The sequence below is a fragment of the Euprymna scolopes genome, chromosome 23 (genome assembly GCF_053919585.1).
Source record: "Euprymna scolopes isolate OS-2025 chromosome 23, ASM5391958v1, whole genome shotgun sequence".
Taxonomy (NCBI): Eukaryota; Metazoa; Mollusca; class Cephalopoda; order Sepiida; family Sepiolidae; genus Euprymna; species Euprymna scolopes.
The window spans coordinates 67,683,447-67,706,166 of record NC_136504.1 but is presented as its reverse complement, the minus strand read 5'-3'; the positions used below and the strand labels follow the sequence as shown (position 1 = coordinate 67,706,166).

Genomic DNA, 22,720 nt, shown 5'->3' with positions numbered 1-22,720 from the left:
CTCTTATGTTAAGCATAAAATTTATCACAATATTCCATTGAAATTCAAACCCAATAAAATATACATTTTATCAATCCTTGTCAAATATAAACTTAATTCCAAAATCTATTTTACAAAATAGTTGGAATTCGTTAACCCTTTTTATATTTTAGAAAATTATTTTCTAAAATTCAAATTTATCAAAATGGGAGGGATGAATTTTTTTCAAGATACAAGAAAAAAAAAAAAAAAAATTATGTCACATTATTTCAAGAAATAGTTTCAATCTAATGATTAATAATTTTTAAATTCTTATAAACATTATTTGTTCTCTAAAATAGTTACCAACATTGCAGTAAATCTTAAATTTCAATATTAAAACAACCACAAAATTTTGTTTTACAATTTAAGTGTTTTACATTCACCAAATTACTTTTTACTTAAAAATATTTCAAGCGTTTTTATTTCAAACTAGACAAATGCAACTAAGATTCATCAGGTAGGATTTTTGTAACATTTTCATCCACAAAACAGAAACACTTGTATACATGACAACTATATCAGAATAAAATTTAATACAAGATTATCACATTTTTTTTTTCTAATTCATTGTTTTACTGAAAGTATTTAGAGATATCAAGGACATCTCTAAATACCTTGTATTTAGAAATGCCCTTCAATTTTCATCACACCCACCATAATGGCATTTTCTTGCTGGTCCATCACACCTAAAGTCGGAAATAATATTTTCTTGCCGGTCTTAAGTTTGAAGCGCTATTTCAATCTGCATTAAATGTACAAATTGAATCGATGCATTTCAGAACGAATCCATTCTTGTTTCATTTCAATTAATCTTAATTGGCAAAAAACTATTCAGACAAGCTTTTCTTTATGGATAACAAAATTACTATTTATATAATACACAAACGCAATTTCATGGTAGTTCGTATGTTATCACCCTTAACCCATTTTTTAAAAAGATCAGATTGCCAGATCAACAAAGTGACAATGCAAAAATATAATTGAAAAAATTCCATCTAATGTTGCTGCTGTATCAAACGTGAAACTCATTAAAATACACTTTATTAGCCTTTGGGCTAGGACCAAAGATATTTGTAATATCCAAAAATCATACAGTAATATTGTGGAGTCTGTATTTGTGCTAGACATCCATAGAATAGAAATATATTGGAAGGTTCCTACAAAGGTTTTGAAAATAGATCTCTATAATCAAATATATTTTAAAACCGCATTAACCAGAATATTTAGATAAGTATTTTGTCAGTTTGAACAAAGGTAGCACAAATAATATTGTAGGACCTACATTCATGCTAAATGTCCATTGAATAGAAATAGGTCACAAACTGCAATCAAGCAAGGCAACATATACAACAGATGAAGGGCACAACTGAAATTTCCATAGATTCTGCTAGTTATAATTCTTGCAATTACAATTTAATGACAAATCACTAAAAACAAAAATAAGTCAATTTTTCTATTCAGAATAAAATTTATTTTTATGATAGTTTGTAAGTACAGAATCTTTGATTTTTTTTTTCCATAAAATTTATTCAAATTTGATCTTTGTTACTTTTAATGAAAAATAAGTTTGAAAAGCATTTTGTAACATGTAACAAATGCTAAAAGTTAATCAAAAAATCTTATTTTGTTACACAAAGATCGAATTTCAATTGTATTGAATTATAAATTTCATTTAGGTATTAGGGTGGTAATCCATTCATACTTTCGTCCTGTTAAGTACAAATATAATGAAATAATGGCAACAATTTTTGTATAAAAAATGATTTTATTTCTTGCTTATTACATACACAAGACAATTAAACAGTACCCAAGCTTTTGTGTAACACCTGACCCCCACATATCCTCACTGCGTCTGTCAGTTTTTTCGGACTTAATCTCTTTGTTAATACAATAGGTGTTTACATCATATCAGATCGTCTGATCAACTTTCCCCCCTTCCCTACTAATTGTCTGTCCAATTTTTGTCAGAATTTAATTTCTAATCACATCACAATTAAAGGAAGGTTTCAATTTCTTCAAAAATAATTCTCAAGTTTTTTTTTTTTTATATATACGTGGCTTAGAATTGTCTGTGTTTACTTCTTAAAATTCGAAAATACATTGTTCTAAAAAAAAAAAAAAAAAAAAAAAAAAATCTGAGAAATATTTCAATTCTTATTAACTAGAAAGTCCATTTTCTAGTAAAAAAATTCTTTGTATAGAAAAATATAGAACATGAAAGAATGTAGATATGGAATAAAATCTAATATTTTACCCCCTCCTCCCAAGAAAAGCAGGTTCAAGTTATCCCATCTTTCAGTGAACAAACTTTTTAAGTTTGTTCATTGAAATCATTAGAATAATAATGTAATGGGAAATGAAATCTTTACAACATTTGTAAAAGATTCAGGAAATACATCGATCTGTTCCAATGATGAAGCATTTAGAATGAAAAGTTGACCAAACATAACTCAAGATTTCAAATGTTTTGAAAGCGATTTACATTTCCTGTTGACAAACTTTAATTCTATGAATCTTATGAACACGAACAAATTCCATCAAATGTATGTTAAATATCTAATTAATGAATATGTTTTTAATGAATATGCTTTTAGTAGTTTGTTTAAAAATTTTGCAAATATAGTTTTTTGTCTAGGAAATTTCTGCAGCTTAATACCAATAAATTGATGGTTATAGCAATAATAAAACTAACAAAAAACGAAACGACTCTTAAAATAAAAAAAAACTTTGAGAGTAACAACTCAAGCAATAATGGAGATGCAGATTTTATGATCTTAACAGAGTTCAATAGAATTTCTATTTAAAACAAACATTTCTTGAAGAATTAGAATAATTCTGGATGCTTTTCTGCAATCACCATGTAAAAAAAAGTAATATTTTTAAATAGTCATGAACTCTTACAATCTCTTGATCTTTTAATGACAAGCAGATCAAACTTTTCTTTCCTTTTTAATTTTGCTTTTACATTCAGTGTAGCCATGTTGTTTTGTGAAACTTATTTTTTATACTTTATACATCTAAACATCAAATACCTCGAAATTTTCAAAGTTTATGACTACTAAAGAATTCACTCAAAAAACCGGTCTATTTAAAGCAAAACATGGTGTAATTGCAAAGAATCCTATTCTGTGAAAGATTAAAAAGAAAAATTAAATAAATCCTACAAAATATGGCCTTATCTTAAAAATAAATGTGATGAATGTTTGGAAAGAATATCATGACAACTTTCGTTATCCTTTCATATTTTGCCTTCTTTATGCATAACATTTGCTAATTTTATTCTGTTAATTGGGGGAAAGTCTTTAACTGACAAAACGCAAATTCCTTGAAAGCACTTTTGTGTATATAAAAAGATGATCGTGGCCTTTTTCTTTTTCAGGTGACAACTTCAGTTGAGTCAGTAAATATCACAGTATTCAGGTTTCTATTTTGCTGTTGCCAATTTTTGTATTTAATCTTTAAGATTTTTTTATTTATTTTATTTTTTATTTTTTTTTTTTACATAGTTTCTTTTGTCTATTATGGAGCTTTATTTTTTCTTTTTCGAAATCATTTCTTTTTCCAAAAGACTAAAGAGAAAATAAACATTAAAAGCGAGATTTTAAGCAATAGCTTCTACTTCTTAATAAGCAGAGGGGACAGGTGAGATATATGTAATAATATTAGGTTTCATTTCAGAATCATATATATATATATATATATATATTATCCCTTTTCAGAGAATTCTTTGCAATTTCTGGCAAAAGGGATACATTTTGTTATGGAGAAAATTCTTTGTCACCTCATTTAAAGAAGCCCGTCTCAAAAGTTGTGTAAAAGAATAAAAATAACCCCTTTCAGAATTGGTCATATCTCACAAGAGTTCGATTTTGTTTTTCAAGAAGTAACACTTTACAGGAAAAATGTATCAGTATGAGTTGTAGAGGCTCAAAATAAGGTAGAAACAGAAGAGTTAAAAATATAAAAATAAGAGAAAACAAATACATAAAATATTGAGCACATTTTGGTCATAGAAAAAATATTTTCTCATATGCGAAAAATTGGTTACTTCAATTGATTAAGCATTAATATTCTGGAAGCAGTTTTCTTTGTTCAAGTCAATTGCAAAAGAATTGCAAAAGCAAAAAGCACTTTTCCAATTGTGTATAAAAGTCAAGGATGGACTGAGGTGAAAAAGGATAAACAGAAGAGTTGTATTTCATCATCTATGTAGAAAAGCTGGAGATTAGAATTTGAAAGTGAGTGTGTATGGGGGAGGGCTTCTTTCTTTTAGAAAATATATATCTTAGACCGGAGACAATACATGTGTCAGTGTAGATACATCATTTCAACATTAGTATTTGGCAATAGTAACATTACATACACATCACAATGCAAATCTAGGCAGGATATCCTTATAACATAGCAGACATGTGTTTATCTATAATGACATTCAAGTACTGTACAATGACTTTGTCAGACCAGGATATTGGATTGGGAAAGACTCCACCGCCTTCAAGGTAACCAAGATGTCCGCCATGAGTGGTAACAGCCATCAAACATTTGTCATTGTTCACTAAAACAAAAAAAGAAATCACGGTAAAATTCAAGTATATGAGCATCTTTATATCACACATTTTAAATGTGATGCATATATTGAAATTTAATATCATATAAACTAAAAATTACACTGGTAAATTCAAGTTAATTATAATGCAACATGGGAATAAAGTAAAGCCAGTCTATTCATATTTCCCACTAATAACTTTAAGTATCATGCTTTAGATGTAAAATTGTATTTCTAATAAATGTTTATATTTGTTAAATATTTAATATTCTTCAATATTTCATTTTTGTCAGAAAAAAAGCATAGTTTTACTCTTGCACTCCAATGTTCTTTCACAGTCACTTGTGAACACTGAACACAAATCAAATCAGATATTTTTTTAAGATTCACCGGCAGTAAATCATATTTCATGCTTTTTCATTGGCTAATAGTATCTTGGATGGAGATGGAAAAGATATAGGGCCAACGTTTTACAATTTTTAAATTGACTTTATTTCAACAAATTTGTGTTGAATTCACATTTTCTCTGCAACAAATATTAAACTACAGGATATTTTAATAAATTTAAGTCTAGTAATTATTAGCCAAGTGAAATAATATTTTGAGATATAAATTTTTATAAATTCTGAAAATAAAACAATTTTTAGACTAAATAATTTGGTTTGTTCGTTTTGATGAGTTTGATGGCATGTTAACCCTTTGGGTTATTTTATGCCAAGTGTCTATGGGTTCAGGGAGCTTTTGTCCCCCCCTCCCGGCTCTGACTGTTATATAAGTAAGTTTTTTTTTGATAAAGAGTAATTTTTTAAGGTATGAAAGTATGATGTGGAGATTGTTTTTATTGAATAAATCCTTAATATTTTTTCTTTATAGAAATGATTTCTTGTTACACAATCAATGCATTCAATTCGTATGTTTTATTGTCAGTGGTGTTTAACAAGGTATACAGATGGGTTGACTTTCTTTTTTTAGGAGATACGAGTGGATTAAATGTGTATGGCCTATTTGTATCCTTATCCTTGTTTGACTTTTGTGTTTAGTTTTGTATATTGTTCTTGTTTTTGAATTTTTGGTATAATTTTGTGAAATTTGCTGTTAGGATATTCATTCCAATAAATTTTCCATTTCTCCATTGTGTATGTATTGATATGTCTTTAGAGATCGGTGTATGAAATTTTAAAATTTGCATCAATTGGTTAATGGATAGCAGTTTTTGCTGCTGAATCTGCTAATTCGTTACCTTTGATACCGGACTGGCTTGCTATCAAGCAGAAAATAATTTCTTTTTGACTGTTTAACTGTTAATTTGTGGAGTAATTATGCAATTAGAGGGTTGTTCATCTTTTTATTTTTGATAGATTTTAAAGTAGATTGGGAGTCTGAAAGGATTATAAATTTGGATCCCCATGTGTAAATACTATGAACCAACAAAGGAATTCGGGGGTGGGGGCAGTGTCGGTCAGATAGAATTAGATTTATTCTTTGCATACTAATCTGGTGGCCAGTGATTTACAGGGCTACCAAATACAAATGAGATTTTCTTAATTAGCATAGTGGAAAAACTATACAAGTCATCATTTTAAAGAAAAGTGTGGATCTAACGTAAAAATTTATCTTTAAGAGAAAAAAAAAACAAAAAAAACAAAAACTATTGGTCTAATCAAAAGAATAAAGTATGGTTGTTGTTGCCGAACCCCCAATCTGCTCATGTTAAGAACAGCTTTCAGGATAGACACCCCTAAACTCTTCATGTTAAGTACGGCTTTTGGAATGGACACCCCAACCTCCTCAGGTTAATTTACAGCTTTCGAAATGGCCACCTGCAACATCTCCTATGTTAAGAACAGCTTTCAGAATAGACACCCCACCTTGTGAGTGGGGGAGGTGTAGTCAAAATATTTGCTTCAAATTTAATCTTGATAATCACTGTCAGGATCCCCACATGCAAATACTATGAACTAAAAGAAAAAAAAAATCGTCATTTTAAAGAAAAGCGTGTCTATAATTCGTCTATAATCAAACACCTGTATATAATATTGGGGCATTAATTAAATTCTAAGCGGTTAATGCTGAAAACGAAAAATAAACAATGGTACCCGTAAATAGTAATGTTATGTTTCAGTTTTTTTTTGTTCATTTTATTTGGGGGGGGGGGCATATCTGCGCAATGTTAATGTGTGCATAGATATAGAAAAATATATATATAAAAAAAAAAGGAAACACTGTTATAACACAAAGTAAAAGAAAAAAAAAACCAACGAAATTACATCGTTTTTGGTCTGGTAATAAGATTTGAAATTAAAAAGATAAAAAAAAAATGCTATCCGTAATTTTTTTGTTTCAGGGATTGTTTTTTTGTAGGAGAGATAGTTGCATGGTGTTAATGTGTGTCTAGGTAATTGAGGGTATCAGTACATATATTTCTGATTACAAGTGGTTACTATTTTTGTATTTGGTCTAATATTTATAAAACGATTGCTTCGTGGAGAAAGAGCTGCCATATTTGTAAAGGTCTGATGCATTCGTTCTTGTAATAAAGGGTGTAATCCAGAATAATCGATTTTTCAATTCTCAGCCAATGACAATTGCTGGAATTTTAAAAGGGAGAAATTACTTCAATAATCCAGTTACGAAGGGTGCCAAGACAATATAGTTATGTGTATATTTCTTCCTGGTGATGAGTGGGGGTGGTAGGACTTCACATTTAGAGGGAAAAATAGGAACTACTTTGTCTGAAGATGGTGTGATTGTGATATTGCTCCTAGGATGAAATGTAGGATTTTATTATAATACATAAATGTATCTAAAAAGTTACATAAGATAGTGACTAATATTATAGACATAATAAATTTGTATGTGGCATGTTCTTGCAAACCTACAGTATTTTGGTCCAGAGGGAAATTTCTGCAATCAAAATATATAAGAGATTAAATGAAAACCACATCTAATAGTTATTTTGAAAAAGTTTTTTAAAAAATTTACAATTGTGTATTTCAGCATTAAGCAATCCAAAATTCTAATTATAAGCCTTAAATAAAACTGCAAATCAAACTAAAAATATTTACTAGTTGGTATTTAATTGCTACTTAAATTACAAATGGAAATGTTTTGGGAACAAACAGGAACTAAAGCTAGGTATGTATATTTTTACATGTAAGATTCTCTAAGCTAATCAACCGATCATTATAAATTTTGTAGCAGTCGCATCAGATCCAAATGTGAACTATATATTTAATTTTATGCAAAGGAGGTGAAAATCTTTTGTGAAAATTCAGATATCTTGGATTTTAGTGAAATTAACAATCTTAATAGGTATTAGACATACATTAATATCTTAGATTTTTGTGAAATTAACTTATATTAGACATACATCATTAGACACCAATTAAACAAGATTTCCTGTTCAACTTTTTCTTAAAACTTCTTTTATAAATCTTTAAAAACTTTAAATTTTACACATTTTCTAAAATCTAAATCATGTAATGAATTTTGATCAAAATGAAAATAAGGATTTTAGACATAAGGTTTAATATCATATCTTGATTTTAATTTTTGTAAGGAGACATAAAATTGATGCAAAACTTCAAAACTGTTCATTTTCTTTGTCCTTAGATGCATATTTATATATACTTGGTATTTGTTACTATAAAGTTGTGCTTTGCTTTTAAAATAATGTTACTATAAAGTTGTGCTTTGCTTTTAAAATAATGACTTAAAAAATCCTCATGAATTAATATATTTTTAATTGATATATTTTTAATTTGGACAAAAACAATTTTTTATAATCGATATTAAATCAGATTAAATTTGCATCAGATAATGTCTCTGGAAAGCTGAAATACTCACAAGCATATTGTTTGGGAATCCTTAGAAGATCTTCAGGAACCAAAGGATCATCAGCAGAATTCAGCAGCAGTAATGGAATTTTGATCTTAAAAAAACAGAAGCATTCAAAATATATCATTAAAATACAGGTAAAGTAAAAAATAGTTAATAAATCTCCAGACTGCAAATACTGGGTGACCCCAAAAAAACCAAGCCCCAACTAATTAGGCCACGTTTTTTAGTGTTTTGTCTGAATGAAATGAAACTTTGGTCATAACTGGTTTATTATATTCAAAACATCACATCAAAACACTAGGGTCTTTGACCTTTTTTCTCCGTTCTACAGCATATGTTCTAGATGGCCTTCATTTAGCTCTTGTTTTTTTGGGTAACCTTGTATATATCAACCACAAAATATGGCCTGGAGATATCCAATCATCATAGTTAAGCTGGTCAGCATTAGCTTTTAACTTTCTTAATGTTCTAACGTTTTGAGATGAGGATTGATTATTCATATTTGGATTCTTTGAACTACTGTTCTCATCTTGAGTGTTATTTGCACAACATTTCGGCCAACGTAACCTGACTTTTGTCAGGGGTATCTTGGTGAACTCGGAAATCTGTTAAACTCAAGAATCTACATGGAACCCTTTATTTAATTCACGGGGGCGTAGCATGCTCTCGTTTTGTCAGCCATGACTGGGTAGAAGTTCTAAGTAATTTGCAATTGTATTTTTGGGTCGCCTGCACTGAGAATTGAACCTTGAATCTCTAAGAATGAAACTGTTACAATTGAATTTCACCAAGTACTCTATTCATTCCACTGTAAAACCATGGACTACCTTGCTCGATAGTTCATTGCATCCAACATTGTGTGCAGTGATTTTGTTTTTCATTGTCTTATCTTCTTATGGTCTTTCTGCTGTAGTCTCTCATACTGGCAGATGTTGAGGAGAGTGCATGAGTTCACACACAAAAGTCAAACAAAAAAAAACAAAAAGCATTTTCTGTGAATGTTCATTGCACTCTAGAAGTGTGTGACACCATCGACCCTCTAAATGCTAAAGTCCTTCTAACGTTCTATTGTGGAGTCTGTATTGGTCAGTCAGTTGGTTAGTTCATGTCCTCATCTACTCAAAGCCACGATCCATCTTTAACTGCGTTCAAACCCCAACTGCTGTCAAGTGTCCAACTTACGACTGTTGTAAAACCTCTGAACCGCCCGTAAACCATTCCCACAAACCAAATCTAAATATATCTCAGGTCTATTGTTCAAACCTCTTGTTACACCCTGACAAACAATCCCATGTCAAGTTTCTTTTGTCTACCCCCAGTGAACAGCTTCCTATCTATTGTCTACTGATAAACCCTTTTTCTCATTTTTGTTATATTTTTCCCTCTTTTACTTACCAACACTTAGGGTAGGTGGGTACCTATAATACCACAGCGCCATGGATTCTTATAAACAATTCTAGCGTGAATTTTAAGAGTTATGAACCTATTTTTGTTTCTAGATGTAAATATCACTATGAATACACACACACACATAATTAACTGAAATCTTGAAATACTTTCAGATTACAGATTGTGTACTGTAAACTTAAAGTCCATATAAATATTAGTATCAATATTTAGAAGAGAATCCTAATCAAATAAAGAAACTCAATATACAATATAAATCAACATATTTAAAGATTGTACAAATTTATATAAGTTCCTAAAAAAATCAAAGATGAAAGCCTTATCATTATGAATTTAACTCTAATAAACTATTTTTATACACACACACACACATTATATATATATATATATATATATATATATATATATATATATATATATATATATATATATATATATATATAATTTAGAAGCATTTAAACTTTTATAGGGAGTAATTTTTTGCTTCAAAATTCAAAACAAATCCTTGTATATTTAAATTTAATTTTTGGAAATTATACAAATTCAATAATCATCTAGACATTAAATCATTTTGAAGTTTCTGAATTTTTTAGATGAGGATTGGTTATTTGTATTCGTACAATAGTAGATGGTTTCCCTTTTACTATTGAAAATTACACTCAAGATGAGAACAGTAGTCTGATGAATCCAAATACGATTAAATCATCTTTATCTTGACAATTAATTTAGTTGAATTAATGATTTAATGACTAAATGATACTGCAATAATTAAATCTTTCAAAATTTTAAAAGACTAAAAATAAAACACGAAATAAAGACTCAGGTGATGGGGTGGGTAGAGCTAATTTTTAATATGGCAGTTGAAATAGGATTGGCTTTTTTATCAGACTAAAAAAATTTCAACTTGGTTAATATCAAATCTAGTAATTTGGGAAAAGTTTTTATGCTTCAAATTCTTTATATATTCAAATTTTTACTCATGGTGTTTGGTTTGGTTATTTTGTAGAGGAAAAGTTTTGTTTTTGACTTCGCAGAACATGATTAAGTTTTGCAAAGGCAAAGAAACAAAAATATCAACGTTTGGTGCATTTTAGTGCAAGAAACCAATATTTTCAAACAGTCTTATCTGGTAGTACCAGGTATGACTTTAGGAAATGCTGGAATGAACAGCTATGTCTGCTTGTTGGCTTAGATGAAGTTTTGTTACATTATATGCATGCATTTGAAGGGACAATATTTTCTCTGGGCAGGATTAATAGACCACATTAAAAGGAATAAAAAACTACCTGTTGTATTTAGTGCAACTAGCATCTAAAAATTAATTTATCACTACTGAAATTTCAAAATCATTTTATTTCCATCTCTCTCTATATGCTACTGCCAGAGCAAAGAATTAAAATTGCATCTAACTAAGCGTTTTAGCTGGTGAAATCAGTTTAGCAATACTCAATATTTGAAAGGAAGAAAAAAAAGTGTTCATAAATCTCTTTACAATTAAAATATTATATTATATTAAAATATTATTGCAAAGATATTTAAGGATATATCATAAGATCTTTTGTTTAAATTGGAGGAGACTTTATAAATATTTGAAAGAAAGGAAAGAAAATGTATTACTTACATTATCAAGATAGTGAATACAACTGCACCATCGATAATATTCTTGAACACTGGAAAAGCCAGCCACTCTTCTATTAAATAAATGATACAAAATAGAAAAATACATGAATGGCTCAACTTAGCACAGTAATGGATCCAGTCTGCTGCAGATGTCCCCACTGAAGGGATATTTCAGCAGTACTCTCAGGAAATTTTTTCGTTAGAAAATAATGGTCACTTTTAACAGTAACAACCTTAAAAAAAAATTAAAAACTTACTGCACATGTGCATTAATCTGACCTAATCTGAAATCCTGTTAAACTTCTTAAGTTTAATGTTAAAACTTGTATTCCTTATAAATATATAATTTATTGTTCATGATATATATACACACAAAAGCATTTTTTTAATTTGGCAGATGAAAAAATTATCTAGAACATGATAGCAAAATGTTCAAGTAAACATTAACTTTTTAACTTGTTGAAAATTGAACTTTTTAAATCTGATGCTTTGTCAAATGCTGAATTATGCATCTATTGAATTATTGAATGCTCTAAGTTTAATTAGAATCGATGATTTGGTGATTTACAAAGAATATAATCAACAATTTGTTCATGTATGGAGTATTGTGGCCACAACTGGACTAGTGCATTTACTACTAGTATCTCCCTCTTAGACAGGATCAAAAAAGGCAATTTTAATAGAAACTGCACTATCTGCCAAGCTCCGACTTCTATGAATGCAATGTTACATCTCTGCCTGTTTTACAAGTATTTTAATGAAAAGTGCTATGATGAACTCATAGCACTTGTGTCCACTCGCTGTGCATACTTCTGACCAACTCAACAAGCAAAATTCCATGCCTTCACTGCAGATGTCCCTAGATGCTGGTACATTTTTTACTCTAATAGTTTCTTTTTTCAAACTGCCAGACATCATAATTTACTTTGTCTTCTGCTTCCCTGACTGTACTAACATGCACAAGTCTAAATGTAATGTAAACTGACATCTTGTTACTCAACTCCCCCAAATCCCATGTTAGACATAATCCCATGTCTAAGTGAGAATACGTCTTGTTTGGGTGTAAGAATAGTTCCTTTGATTTGTATGTGTGTGAGTGGAGAGAGTAGCACGAGCATTACAGACAAACTTTTCTGGAACCTCTTCAGTGTGAATTAGGTCCAAAGTCTCCAAAGTTGTGTTGATACCAGCAAATCAATCCGTTTAGAGATCTTGTATTACAAAGAAATGAAGAGAACATTTCTGTAAAATATTCAATTACAAAAACTGAGCAATTTTAAAACACATTTTCAAATTTTTTATATATAACCCCCCCCCCAAAAAAAAAAAACATTGTATTTGATAACTTTCCATACATGATTTTTTAATATTTTTTCTGTTCAAATTTCAGAAACCTACAAAGTTGTAAACATTTCAACTGAATTGCTTGTTGATGAAATAATTTTATCATAAATGGAAAGATTAATCGATAAAAGCTACATTTTAGGAAGAATTGGGATACACATTAACTGAGTCTGACAAAAATGCAAGGTGTTAGTAAAGTAATGCAAGAGTGACAGAATTATTATCAGACAATTTTTCAATGTTGATATTTATCTGAACTTGTTGCAAAAAGATTTTTTTTCTTCTTTTGGATATACAAGGATAAAAGTTCCCAGTTCTGTTTCAGCAAGATGGCGGACATCTCATTTACACAGTGGTAAAATCAACAGTTTTCAGTTGCTGTGAGGTAGCCATGTAGATCCTCAAACATTACATCACTTGATTTTTATCTTTATGAATATTTAAAAGAACAATTTATATTTTGTATACTTTTCTGATAGACTGTCTCCAGCAATGCATCTCATCATAAGCACCAGTTCAGTTGTGCTTGGGAAAGTTCTTTGTCTGATGGACATGCAAAATTTATATGAATAAGAAAATATTTTTTTCATATAAAAATATTTTCCCATGTCTAGAAATTTATGGGGACACCCTGTAATATATTAAAATAAGATGTTTTTCTTTTCACTAGATAAACCATATCTTTTTCATTATATTTGATTAAATTTGAATTATGCGTAATTTTCTAATAGTGTTTTTATAATTTTATTTTATATATTTAGTTTATATTTTTGTAATAATATATAATTTTATAATAATATAACACAAAAAAAGAAAAATATTAAGATAGAATATTTGATTTTGGTACAAGTTTTGCAATTTCACTCACACATTTTCATTATGAAAATGTCTCGAAAAAATTCAACATTTTAAAATAGCTTAAAAGAAATAATTTTCATTAGATTTCTTTTCAGCTTTTTATAATATGATCAAATGTAAATTATTTTTTGAAGTTTTTCATTATTTTTATTAGACAGAGGTGCAAGATGTAGAAATAAAAAAATTGGGCCATAGAGAATGAACAATAACAATCAAATTGTTTTTGGAGAAGGAAGAAAAATGGAAATGGAGGTATATACTGCTCACAGCCATGTTGGAGGTTGAAAAAATTAAAAGTAAATAAATGTAAATTTTTTGATGGAAGCAGAGGATGGGTGGCTATGGATGTTGTTCAATTCTCAGGACTGACACTCATCTAGATAGCTTCTTCTTGGTTGCATACTGGAACAAGATAATAAAGACTTCATTTTATTCATTATTCTAAAATATTTGGGATAGCCACTCCTTAACTGTGGATTGCTTTTAGATAGATCATACTTACTGCAGATGAGGTATTGCTGCTCTTATCTAGGATCTTAATTTAGTACATCAATAATGGGTCTCAAACTCATCTGATCTGCAACGTCTTCAACATAATGATTGTGCCATGGTCAGATGTACAGGGTGTCCCAATAAAATGTATACACTTTTTAAAATTATCTCAACTTGCTACATGAATATGCTATACCATGTTCCCAAGAGATGTTTAGGAATAAAGAATGGCACTTCCAGCAGGATTGAGCACTTCCCCACTATCATCATGACGTAAGAGCATATCTTGATAGTCACCTGAGAAACAGTTAGGACGAAGAGGAAATATCCAGTACTGTCCATGCTCCCCAGATTTGACCCCCAGCCTGGATTTTTCGCTTTTTGGGTGAGTGGGTATTTGTTGGCATGTTAAACACAGGGTTCACACCACAAAATGAGTTACAATGAATGAGTTGAAAGCGACCATTGAAAGAAGATGTGTCAACATACCAATTGAACTGATTAGGAACGTTTTTGATTCAATCAGTGAGCGTTGTCAGCTGTTCATGGACCACAATGGCCGATAATTTGAACACTTGATAATTAGCTGGTTTCTATATTTGTTCAGTATTTCGATGTATGAAACTTATGATAAATGTTTGTTTTATGGTCATTTAAAGAGTGTATACATTTTATTCGGACAACCTGTATATGCAGCTCGAAGAAAAGATCGCATCAATTATGCAACTTGATATTGGCGAGATTACAGATGCGTGCCATTGCCTGCATCAACTCTATAATGCAAACTAGCTCATACAAAGAATGGTAGACAGAGGAAAACCTGGTTTGAGAGCTTAAGTGATGACTGCATGCAATCTAAAGGATTCCAACCTTTTGGATGGTTGATATGTAGAGCACACATGTGATGTTGCAACACCCTAAATATCAAAGCACAATGAAGAAGAGGAAGAAGAATCCCCACCAAGTTCTAAGCAGTAACACTTAACATCTTAAACCTAATTTGTTGCATGGTTATCACAACCAGATACATGAAAAAAGTAATTATATTTACTCACTTTTTTTTTATCAGGCAACTTTACACTTATTCTATGTTTTTATTTTGTTCTTGATAAGAGACACATTAAGAAAACAGCATACCCTCCTCTTCAACTATAAATCATTGTCAATATTACATTATATTAGGGCAGATCCTAAACTGTAATAATGTTCCCTGCAATCAGACTGGGTCACACTGCAGCAACAGATCAGAGCTGTAATCAGCACCCACCCTACCCCCAGCATCAAAGTCAACATTGTTGAGATGATGGAGGTATGTTGCTGATCCTGTACAGTTCTAGGAGGTCCACCCTCCCAGGCTTTGCCTTCTCCCTTTAAGAAGGCATTAGTTTATTGTTAACCGTCTTAGATGGAGCTGCCAATGCATTTTTGCTGGCCAAAGTGCTTTTACTATAGAGTGCTAGCTTTTCAAAAGCCAATTTCCGACCCTTGTGTCACATCATCCCACCACAAGAGAGATAAATACTGGCAATTGAAGCTAGCTTTGGACAGGTGCGCCATTATGCATTTTGAGAGGAAAACTTCAGCATCCCCAATACTAATAAAAAAATCTTTGTGCATTACTGTCAGCTGTGATTTGTGTTGCACAAAACATCTTTAAAATTGTCGAGGACACCAAATGCGCATTGTAAGACTTATTTTAGCTACTTTCCAGAAATCTATTTAAGATTGCAAATAACTATGGTGCAAAGCATTTAGAATTTGCATCAGGTACCTTCATTTTGCTCAGAACATTGACCGTTTAAATATGTGCAACCAAGTAAACATTCTCAATTAGACACCTGTCATATTCAAAACAACTTACTTCCCTGGACTTGGATTCATTAAAGTCTTAACATCTAGTGACTGACTTATGTAAACATCCTCAAAATTATTAACAACATGGAACACATTTTTTTTATTTTAATGTGTCTAACACACGTGAACATACATACAGTCAGAAAACAGCACTGTTCCTATAACTTTCAGAAACATTTTTCACACAGAATTGTTGGCTACTGAGACACTACATCCTTTGAAACTGACAGTTTCAATTTATACCCTCCCTCACTCCCTAAAACATTTACAACTAAATCTCGCCTAGCTACAACCACTATCAATAATTCCCCTTTATCCTTCTGTAGCTAAAACTAAACAGACAGAACTTCCATGATCAAAGTTTCTTTTCTAGAACTGCCCATCTGGAATAGTACCACAGGGCTGCTTCTTAGCTGACTACAACATTACAGATTTCAAATCCAATGTAAACATTCTTGTTGAGCCATCCTCTTAAATAATCAATTTCTGACCAGTTATAACCAGTTACCAATCCTATCAATGTTTCACCATCGACATCACAAATTCAATAATCCTTATACTCGAGTAGCTTTTAGGCCTTGATAAGGTAACTATTGTGAAAAAATAGAAAGCTAGTGCTTTCTGAAATTCACCAAAACTACACTAGATGCCCCCCTTCCATACACACATGACTCCTACTGTTCATTTCCTTGACATTTGTACATTTTCCTACACAATATACATGAAGTTTTCATGAGTAATAGCTTACTAATGATATTATTATTATTATTATTATTATATAAATGTTACTTATGTTAGTACTAACCTGCTATAATATTCATCAAGTTCGAGAAGTGTGGGTGATTTGAAGATTCGGTCCTCATCAAGAGCTCCATATTTGTTCTTTGCTTCATCGCTAAAAAGTATGTCTTTATGTTCTCGAAGAATAGATTTTTGGCGAGTCGTCAGCAACAGGAGATAGGCACTAAGGATACTGAGGCTGTCATAATAGTGAGGGACGGCGCTGGAAAGTAGAATGTATCAGATTAGATCGATAAATGAGTCTGACAAGTTTGAAACAAAGACAAAGAAATGAGTGGCAACAAAATGTTAAATTTTTAGAAGTGTTCTCACATTTCACATGAGAAGCTTGGTAAAGCTAGGGCTCAGTTTTAAACAACATGGTTTTACAATGTTAAATCTTAGTGGATATTCTAATATAAAAGTGAAAATATATTTGTTCAGATGGATTTGGTGTTATGTTGCAAACAGGATATGTTTTAGACAGGGGCCATGAGATTACAGGAATACACCTGAAAGTTTGTGAGAATAGTAAGTGATAAAAATTAGGCGGAAATGATGACAGACATGATTAAGAGTGACCATTATATAAAACTCTTGATGGAATGAGAAATGACATGCTGCTAAGATGATTTACCCAAAAGAGAATAAATATGTACATAAAATTTTAACTCTGCTCTCCCATCTTTGATTTTGCAGCTTTCAGGGCAATCAAGTTGAATCCAATATGAATAAACCATTTGTCTATTAAAAGATTTTGTATTGAATTAATTGAATAATTAATGTGATAAGCATGTTAAATAGCTTTCTGTTATGGTAAGAAATTTCTCCTCAAGTAGCATCACATGCATGAGGATTTAATAATTGAAATATTCCTTTGTTAAATGACTTTATAAGCACATTATCAATTTATGTAACAGCAAAGTGTGCAGATTCATGGACACCTCAAAAATGCTTTGATACAACTTAAATAAGTGGCTCACACTTCTAAGGGAAATTTCCACTTTTCTGCTTCTTATAACCTTATGTAGAAATTTTAACACATCCACATCTTGCTAGAAATGTCTTCAATCCATCAGAATTGTCTCACAAGTGATGGCTTTCTCTAGACAAGTAAGCACATCTCTCCACTTTGATGTAATAATGAACATACTGATTAAGAGAATAGTCTGTTCAGACTGGGGATAGAATCTTTTATTACATTTCTAAAATGTTAATTTTTCTAAAATAATTTTACCACAGTTTTGAAAATCTTATTAAAGATCTTGTGCATTCTTTTTATTATTACATTCTAGAAATTCATTTACATTGTGCGAGATTTACACAATAAAAAAACATCAATTACATTGACTCGAATTATCAAAATATCAAATACATTTTGCAAATATTTGTTAACATTTCTCTATGTGGTTATCTACAAGGTATTCGTAAATCTGGATGCAGATTATACATGAGGTCAGGCTGTAACATAGAACAAATCAGCTTGCGAGGGAGCACTGAAATTGGATAGAAAAAAAAGAAGCAAAGTACAGAATAACTAACAGTTGAGAACTTGTAAACAAAAAAATTGATGGCAAATGCAGAATGACATTTTCTACAAACTAGTATACTTTTAATGTGTGGAAACTAAGATTGTTTTATTTAAAAATTTGATCTCCATGTTCATGTGTCTTATTGATACAAAAAAATTGTTTGATTTTGCTAATGTTAGGAGGATTAAGTGTGCTTTTACAAAGATTTTAGCACTCGGGTTTACTAGAAGGGTAAGTAAATTTCAGTATGGAGTTAAAGTCAGGCAATCACCTAAAAATCTTGACTGCAAAATTTTTGCATGTTGCTAACTTGCACTAAAATAAAAATCAAATTTTAACCAGCAAATATGATCAATGGTTGGAAGAATGTGATAATGTTTTGGTGAAAAAGGGATCGACTAAAACAAAAACATATAATAGAGGAAAATGAGACCTGTGCAATGAAACTAATTTTTTAAAATTCATTTTTTATTTATTTTAAGTTATTTAAAAGTTTTTGAAATTATTTTAATTATATTGTATTTTATTTCTATTTTGTTTTTACACAACGAATATGTAAAATGTTCAGCCCTTATACGATACATGAGATTAAGTTGGTAAACATTCAGTTCATCTGACCTAAATACAATTCAGATAATAGAGGCTCACATCAGCTGTTGAGAAGGCCCTGAAATGGCACATATTCTCTCCTGATGACCCAACATTATGTGGAGGTTAGAATAAAATACCCCACGTTAAAACAGTCGATAAACATGATTATATACAAGTTTAAAAGGTAAGCCGTTTCTCCAGAATAATATCTTCTGTTGGTTGCTCACTTCATAGTGAGTTTTTGCTGCTGTTCTGCTAACTAAGATTCTTTAAATATCATTCTATAGCTTCCACTAAAATAAAATTATAGAATAAATCTTGAAGTAAAGAAATCAATTCTACTGCATTTGTAATAAATTATTTGTTTTTGTTTGTTAATGAGTGCTCAACTGTTAACTATTCTGAACTTTTAAATAAACAAACAAAAATAATTATTCTAATATAAATTCTCAATACTTACAGATTGGCATCATAGCCTTGGCAGATAGACAGACCACAAAGAAATTGGGCTTGGTTCTCCTGACTCTCTCCCAAGTACTTCAATACAATATTGGCCCCCATACTGAAGCCTACAGCAAACATTTTGGTCCCAGGATAGAGCCTCTGTAGTTCCAGAGCAATATTGTGAAATTCTTCCGTGCTTCCTAAACAGAAAAATAGAAACAAGAATAAAGAATGATGCGGATGTGTTAAACATTCCAAAAATTAAACTTTTTTTTTTTTTTTTTTTTACATAGGCATCACCACATTATCAAGGCCAAGAGGCCACTCAAGGATAAGGGTTAAAGATTGTACATTAGAAATTGGACAACATAGTAATCATTAGTAATGAAAATTTGGAAAATTTGATAACTTATATGGAATGGCTCATCAAGAACTTATTTACGTTAGACTTGAAGACAACCATATTGTAGTCAGCCGGAAAGCAGGAAAACAGAAGACAATTCCACAGGCGTGCAGTTCTAAGAAAGAAGCTTTGTTCATGGAATCTACGTTTAGGTTTAGGCACAGATAAAGAGTGGGGGTAATTATTGATAGTGTTTACAGCTAGACGAGTGTTTCTTGTGAAAGTTTGGCGAGGGGGGACCATAGATTGAAGCTCAGTCGAACACTTTCCATGAAAATAACAATACATCAGAGACAAACTCGCAACATCTCTTCTGTGAGATAGAGGTTGCAAGGAAGAGAAAAGGACATCTCCTACGAGGCTACGAAGTCTATTTTGAACTCTATCAAGGCAGGCCAAGTCCTTTCTAGCAGCTCCTGCCCAGATGTGGCAACAGTATTCCATCCTCTTTGCCAGATTACATCCGTTCACTTTTTACAATCTGACAATATATTGGTAAGACAGAAGTTTATTGTAAATGAAACTTAATGACAGCTTGCAATGCAACTTCGATGGAACAAGCAATACTCAGACAGCCAAAATTGTTTTGGAGTTGTGTCGAAATATTGAAAGGAAAAGATTTGGCTGAAGAAAGCAACCTCTTCCAACTAGCAGTAGATATAAATAGCAGCAATAACATTGCACATGGGACTCAATATTTATATATACTCATTATCTACCTCTCACAGCAGAATGATGTAACAAGAGTCAGAAAGTAGAATTGAAGAGTCGGCACCCGAGAGGAAATTGCAAATTTGACTTGCAAATTTGCTGGTAGAGGCACTTTAGGCTATTAGCCTGAAACTAACCCTTTCTCAAAGGGAGAAGGCAAATCCTGTGAGGGTGGACCTCCTAGAATTGCACAGGACCAAAGCCATACCTCAGTCACCAGGGAAAAGCCATCTTAACAATGACCGAGACTGTTAGCTTTAGTTCACATGAAACTCAAACAATTATACCACAAAAGAAATTTCCCACAAATTCCAATCAAGTCTCAAAACTTTACGTTGAATTGTGGATTATTCTTTTATTGAACTCAAAACAACTCGTTCAAATTAATGAAATTTGCATATCACTGATGGTGCAAAACAAATCTCATCTTGTTCTCCTGAATATTTGAAATAGTTCATGTCCTCTTTCCATTACAGAGACAGTATACAAGTCATTTGTGACTATCAATGTGGATGTCAGTTATCATTGGGACAGTGTTTAAATCATTCGCATCAAGCCCTCAGGACAGTGTACACCCCTCCCCATGAATGGTACAAAACATTTTGTGAAGCCATCACTCAAGCTCATTACAAATTTGAAGATCACTTTCACAATTGTTTTTTTTTTTTAGCATTTTATTTTCATCAATAGCCTTACAGACAGCCTTTAATTGAAACTTTGACAAATGAACCAAGGGTTATAAGCCTTCAGTGAATATTGTCTATCACAAGAGAACAAGCTTACAATAAAAACCAATTAAAACTGAGCAGCAGTTGAACTAATTGACTGGAAATATGGTTAAAGGTGACCGAAAAGCAGAAGTCAATGAAACCATGTAACTTCTAGCCCAGGGGAGGGAGGTCTCTGGCTCTTTTAGACTGACAACTGAAGCAAACAGATGCAAAATAAATGTTGCTGTTTGCAAGGAACCCCAACAGAAGTTGGGTCAGTTGAAACTAATGTAACTAGGTGCATAAGACAATATATCATCTGTGTTTGTCTTTCATGGACACAGGTAGGCTGTCGCTGTTTTATCTGACTGCCTCTTTTCAAATAAACCTTTCTCATAAACTGACGTCAGTGCCAGAGTGTTCTATATACAGATAATCAAGTATCCGGGTTCACATAGGCATAACTGTTTACTCACCCAAGTGGATCAAAACATAATGCAATTATAATAACTATAATAAGAATATACACATCAAATTCTAAAATATTTCATCAGATAGATCCCAACAATATCCTGAAACTTTTTTACCATCATTTCTGGATTCATAAAATATATTCTTAAAAGTTTCTATATGATTGTACACAAAACTTTTGGACCATTTTATAAATCTATGTTTAAACTTTGTTTGGCTAGCACAAAGCAAACATTGATTTCACACACTTTGTTGTCAAAGATCATTAATCACAATTAAAAAAAAACATATTGGATGAAAAGAATAACAGGTGTCAGGTAAAAAGATTGAAAAAAAAAAAAAAAAAAAAGACAAAAAGCTAAAAAGATTAATTGGTGTAGAGTGCAAAAGTTAAATAAAATTAATTAAAAGAATATTTCAAATAGGATTTTATCTCATGATAGTAACTGTTCACAAGTAAATGACATGATGTCATAAAGGCCGTTTATGTATTTTGGAAATTTGTCAGCTACATTCAGAGATCAAAGATTTGAGTATAATCAAATCTCCAAAAATAAATATCAGCTAACGATATTTTAAAATGAAAAACAAACTGAACTTTGCTATATACATTTTTTTATTCAAATGTTTTTAAAATAAAAAATAACTATGGTCAATGTACATGATACTTTTTCTTAAATATATTTAAATTTCATGTTGTAACGAAAAAAACAAAAAAAAACCCAGTAGGCTGCATAATACATTATACAAATTACACACCGTTCTCTTAGCGCACTGGTAGAGCTTCAGGCTCTGAACTCTGGGGTCCTGGTTTCTAATCTCGCTAGATTCAGCCATGCTGATGAGTCATGACAAAACATGTGTCTGTGGGTACTCACATAAAAGAAACTTGTCTAAATATATGTATAAAGAGATAGGGAAACCATATTTTCCACTGACCTTTAAAAGATAAAAAAAAAGTCCAGTTTTCTGTATATTATTGATAAACACAGAAACAATACGTTCTTGAACGTCTTTGAGAATTCACAAGAGAAATTTATAACCATCTCTAAATACTTGACATTTACTTGAAAAGCCAAAACGAATTCACAAACCT

General features: G+C 31.0%; 1 protein-coding gene across 1 annotated transcript in view; it reads right to left on the bottom strand.

Moving 5' to 3' along the window:
• Positions 1–4,006: 4,006 nt before the first annotated feature.
• LOC145245974 (monoacylglycerol lipase ABHD2-like) overlaps positions 4,007–22,720 on the bottom strand; it is a 78,593-nt gene continuing 59,879 nt past the window's right edge. Inside the window, exons 4-8 of the mRNA XM_080107763.1 lie at positions 19,346–19,529; positions 16,788–16,985; positions 11,436–11,505; positions 8,414–8,498; positions 4,007–4,576 (exon numbers count right to left, since the gene is read on the bottom strand). Coding sequence (XP_079963889.1) covers positions 4,416–4,576; positions 8,414–8,498; positions 11,436–11,505; positions 16,788–16,985; positions 19,346–19,529 — 698 coding nt within the window. The 3' untranslated portion in view covers positions 4,007–4,415. The remainder of the gene's footprint in view (positions 4,577–8,413; positions 8,499–11,435; positions 11,506–16,787; positions 16,986–19,345; positions 19,530–22,720) is intronic.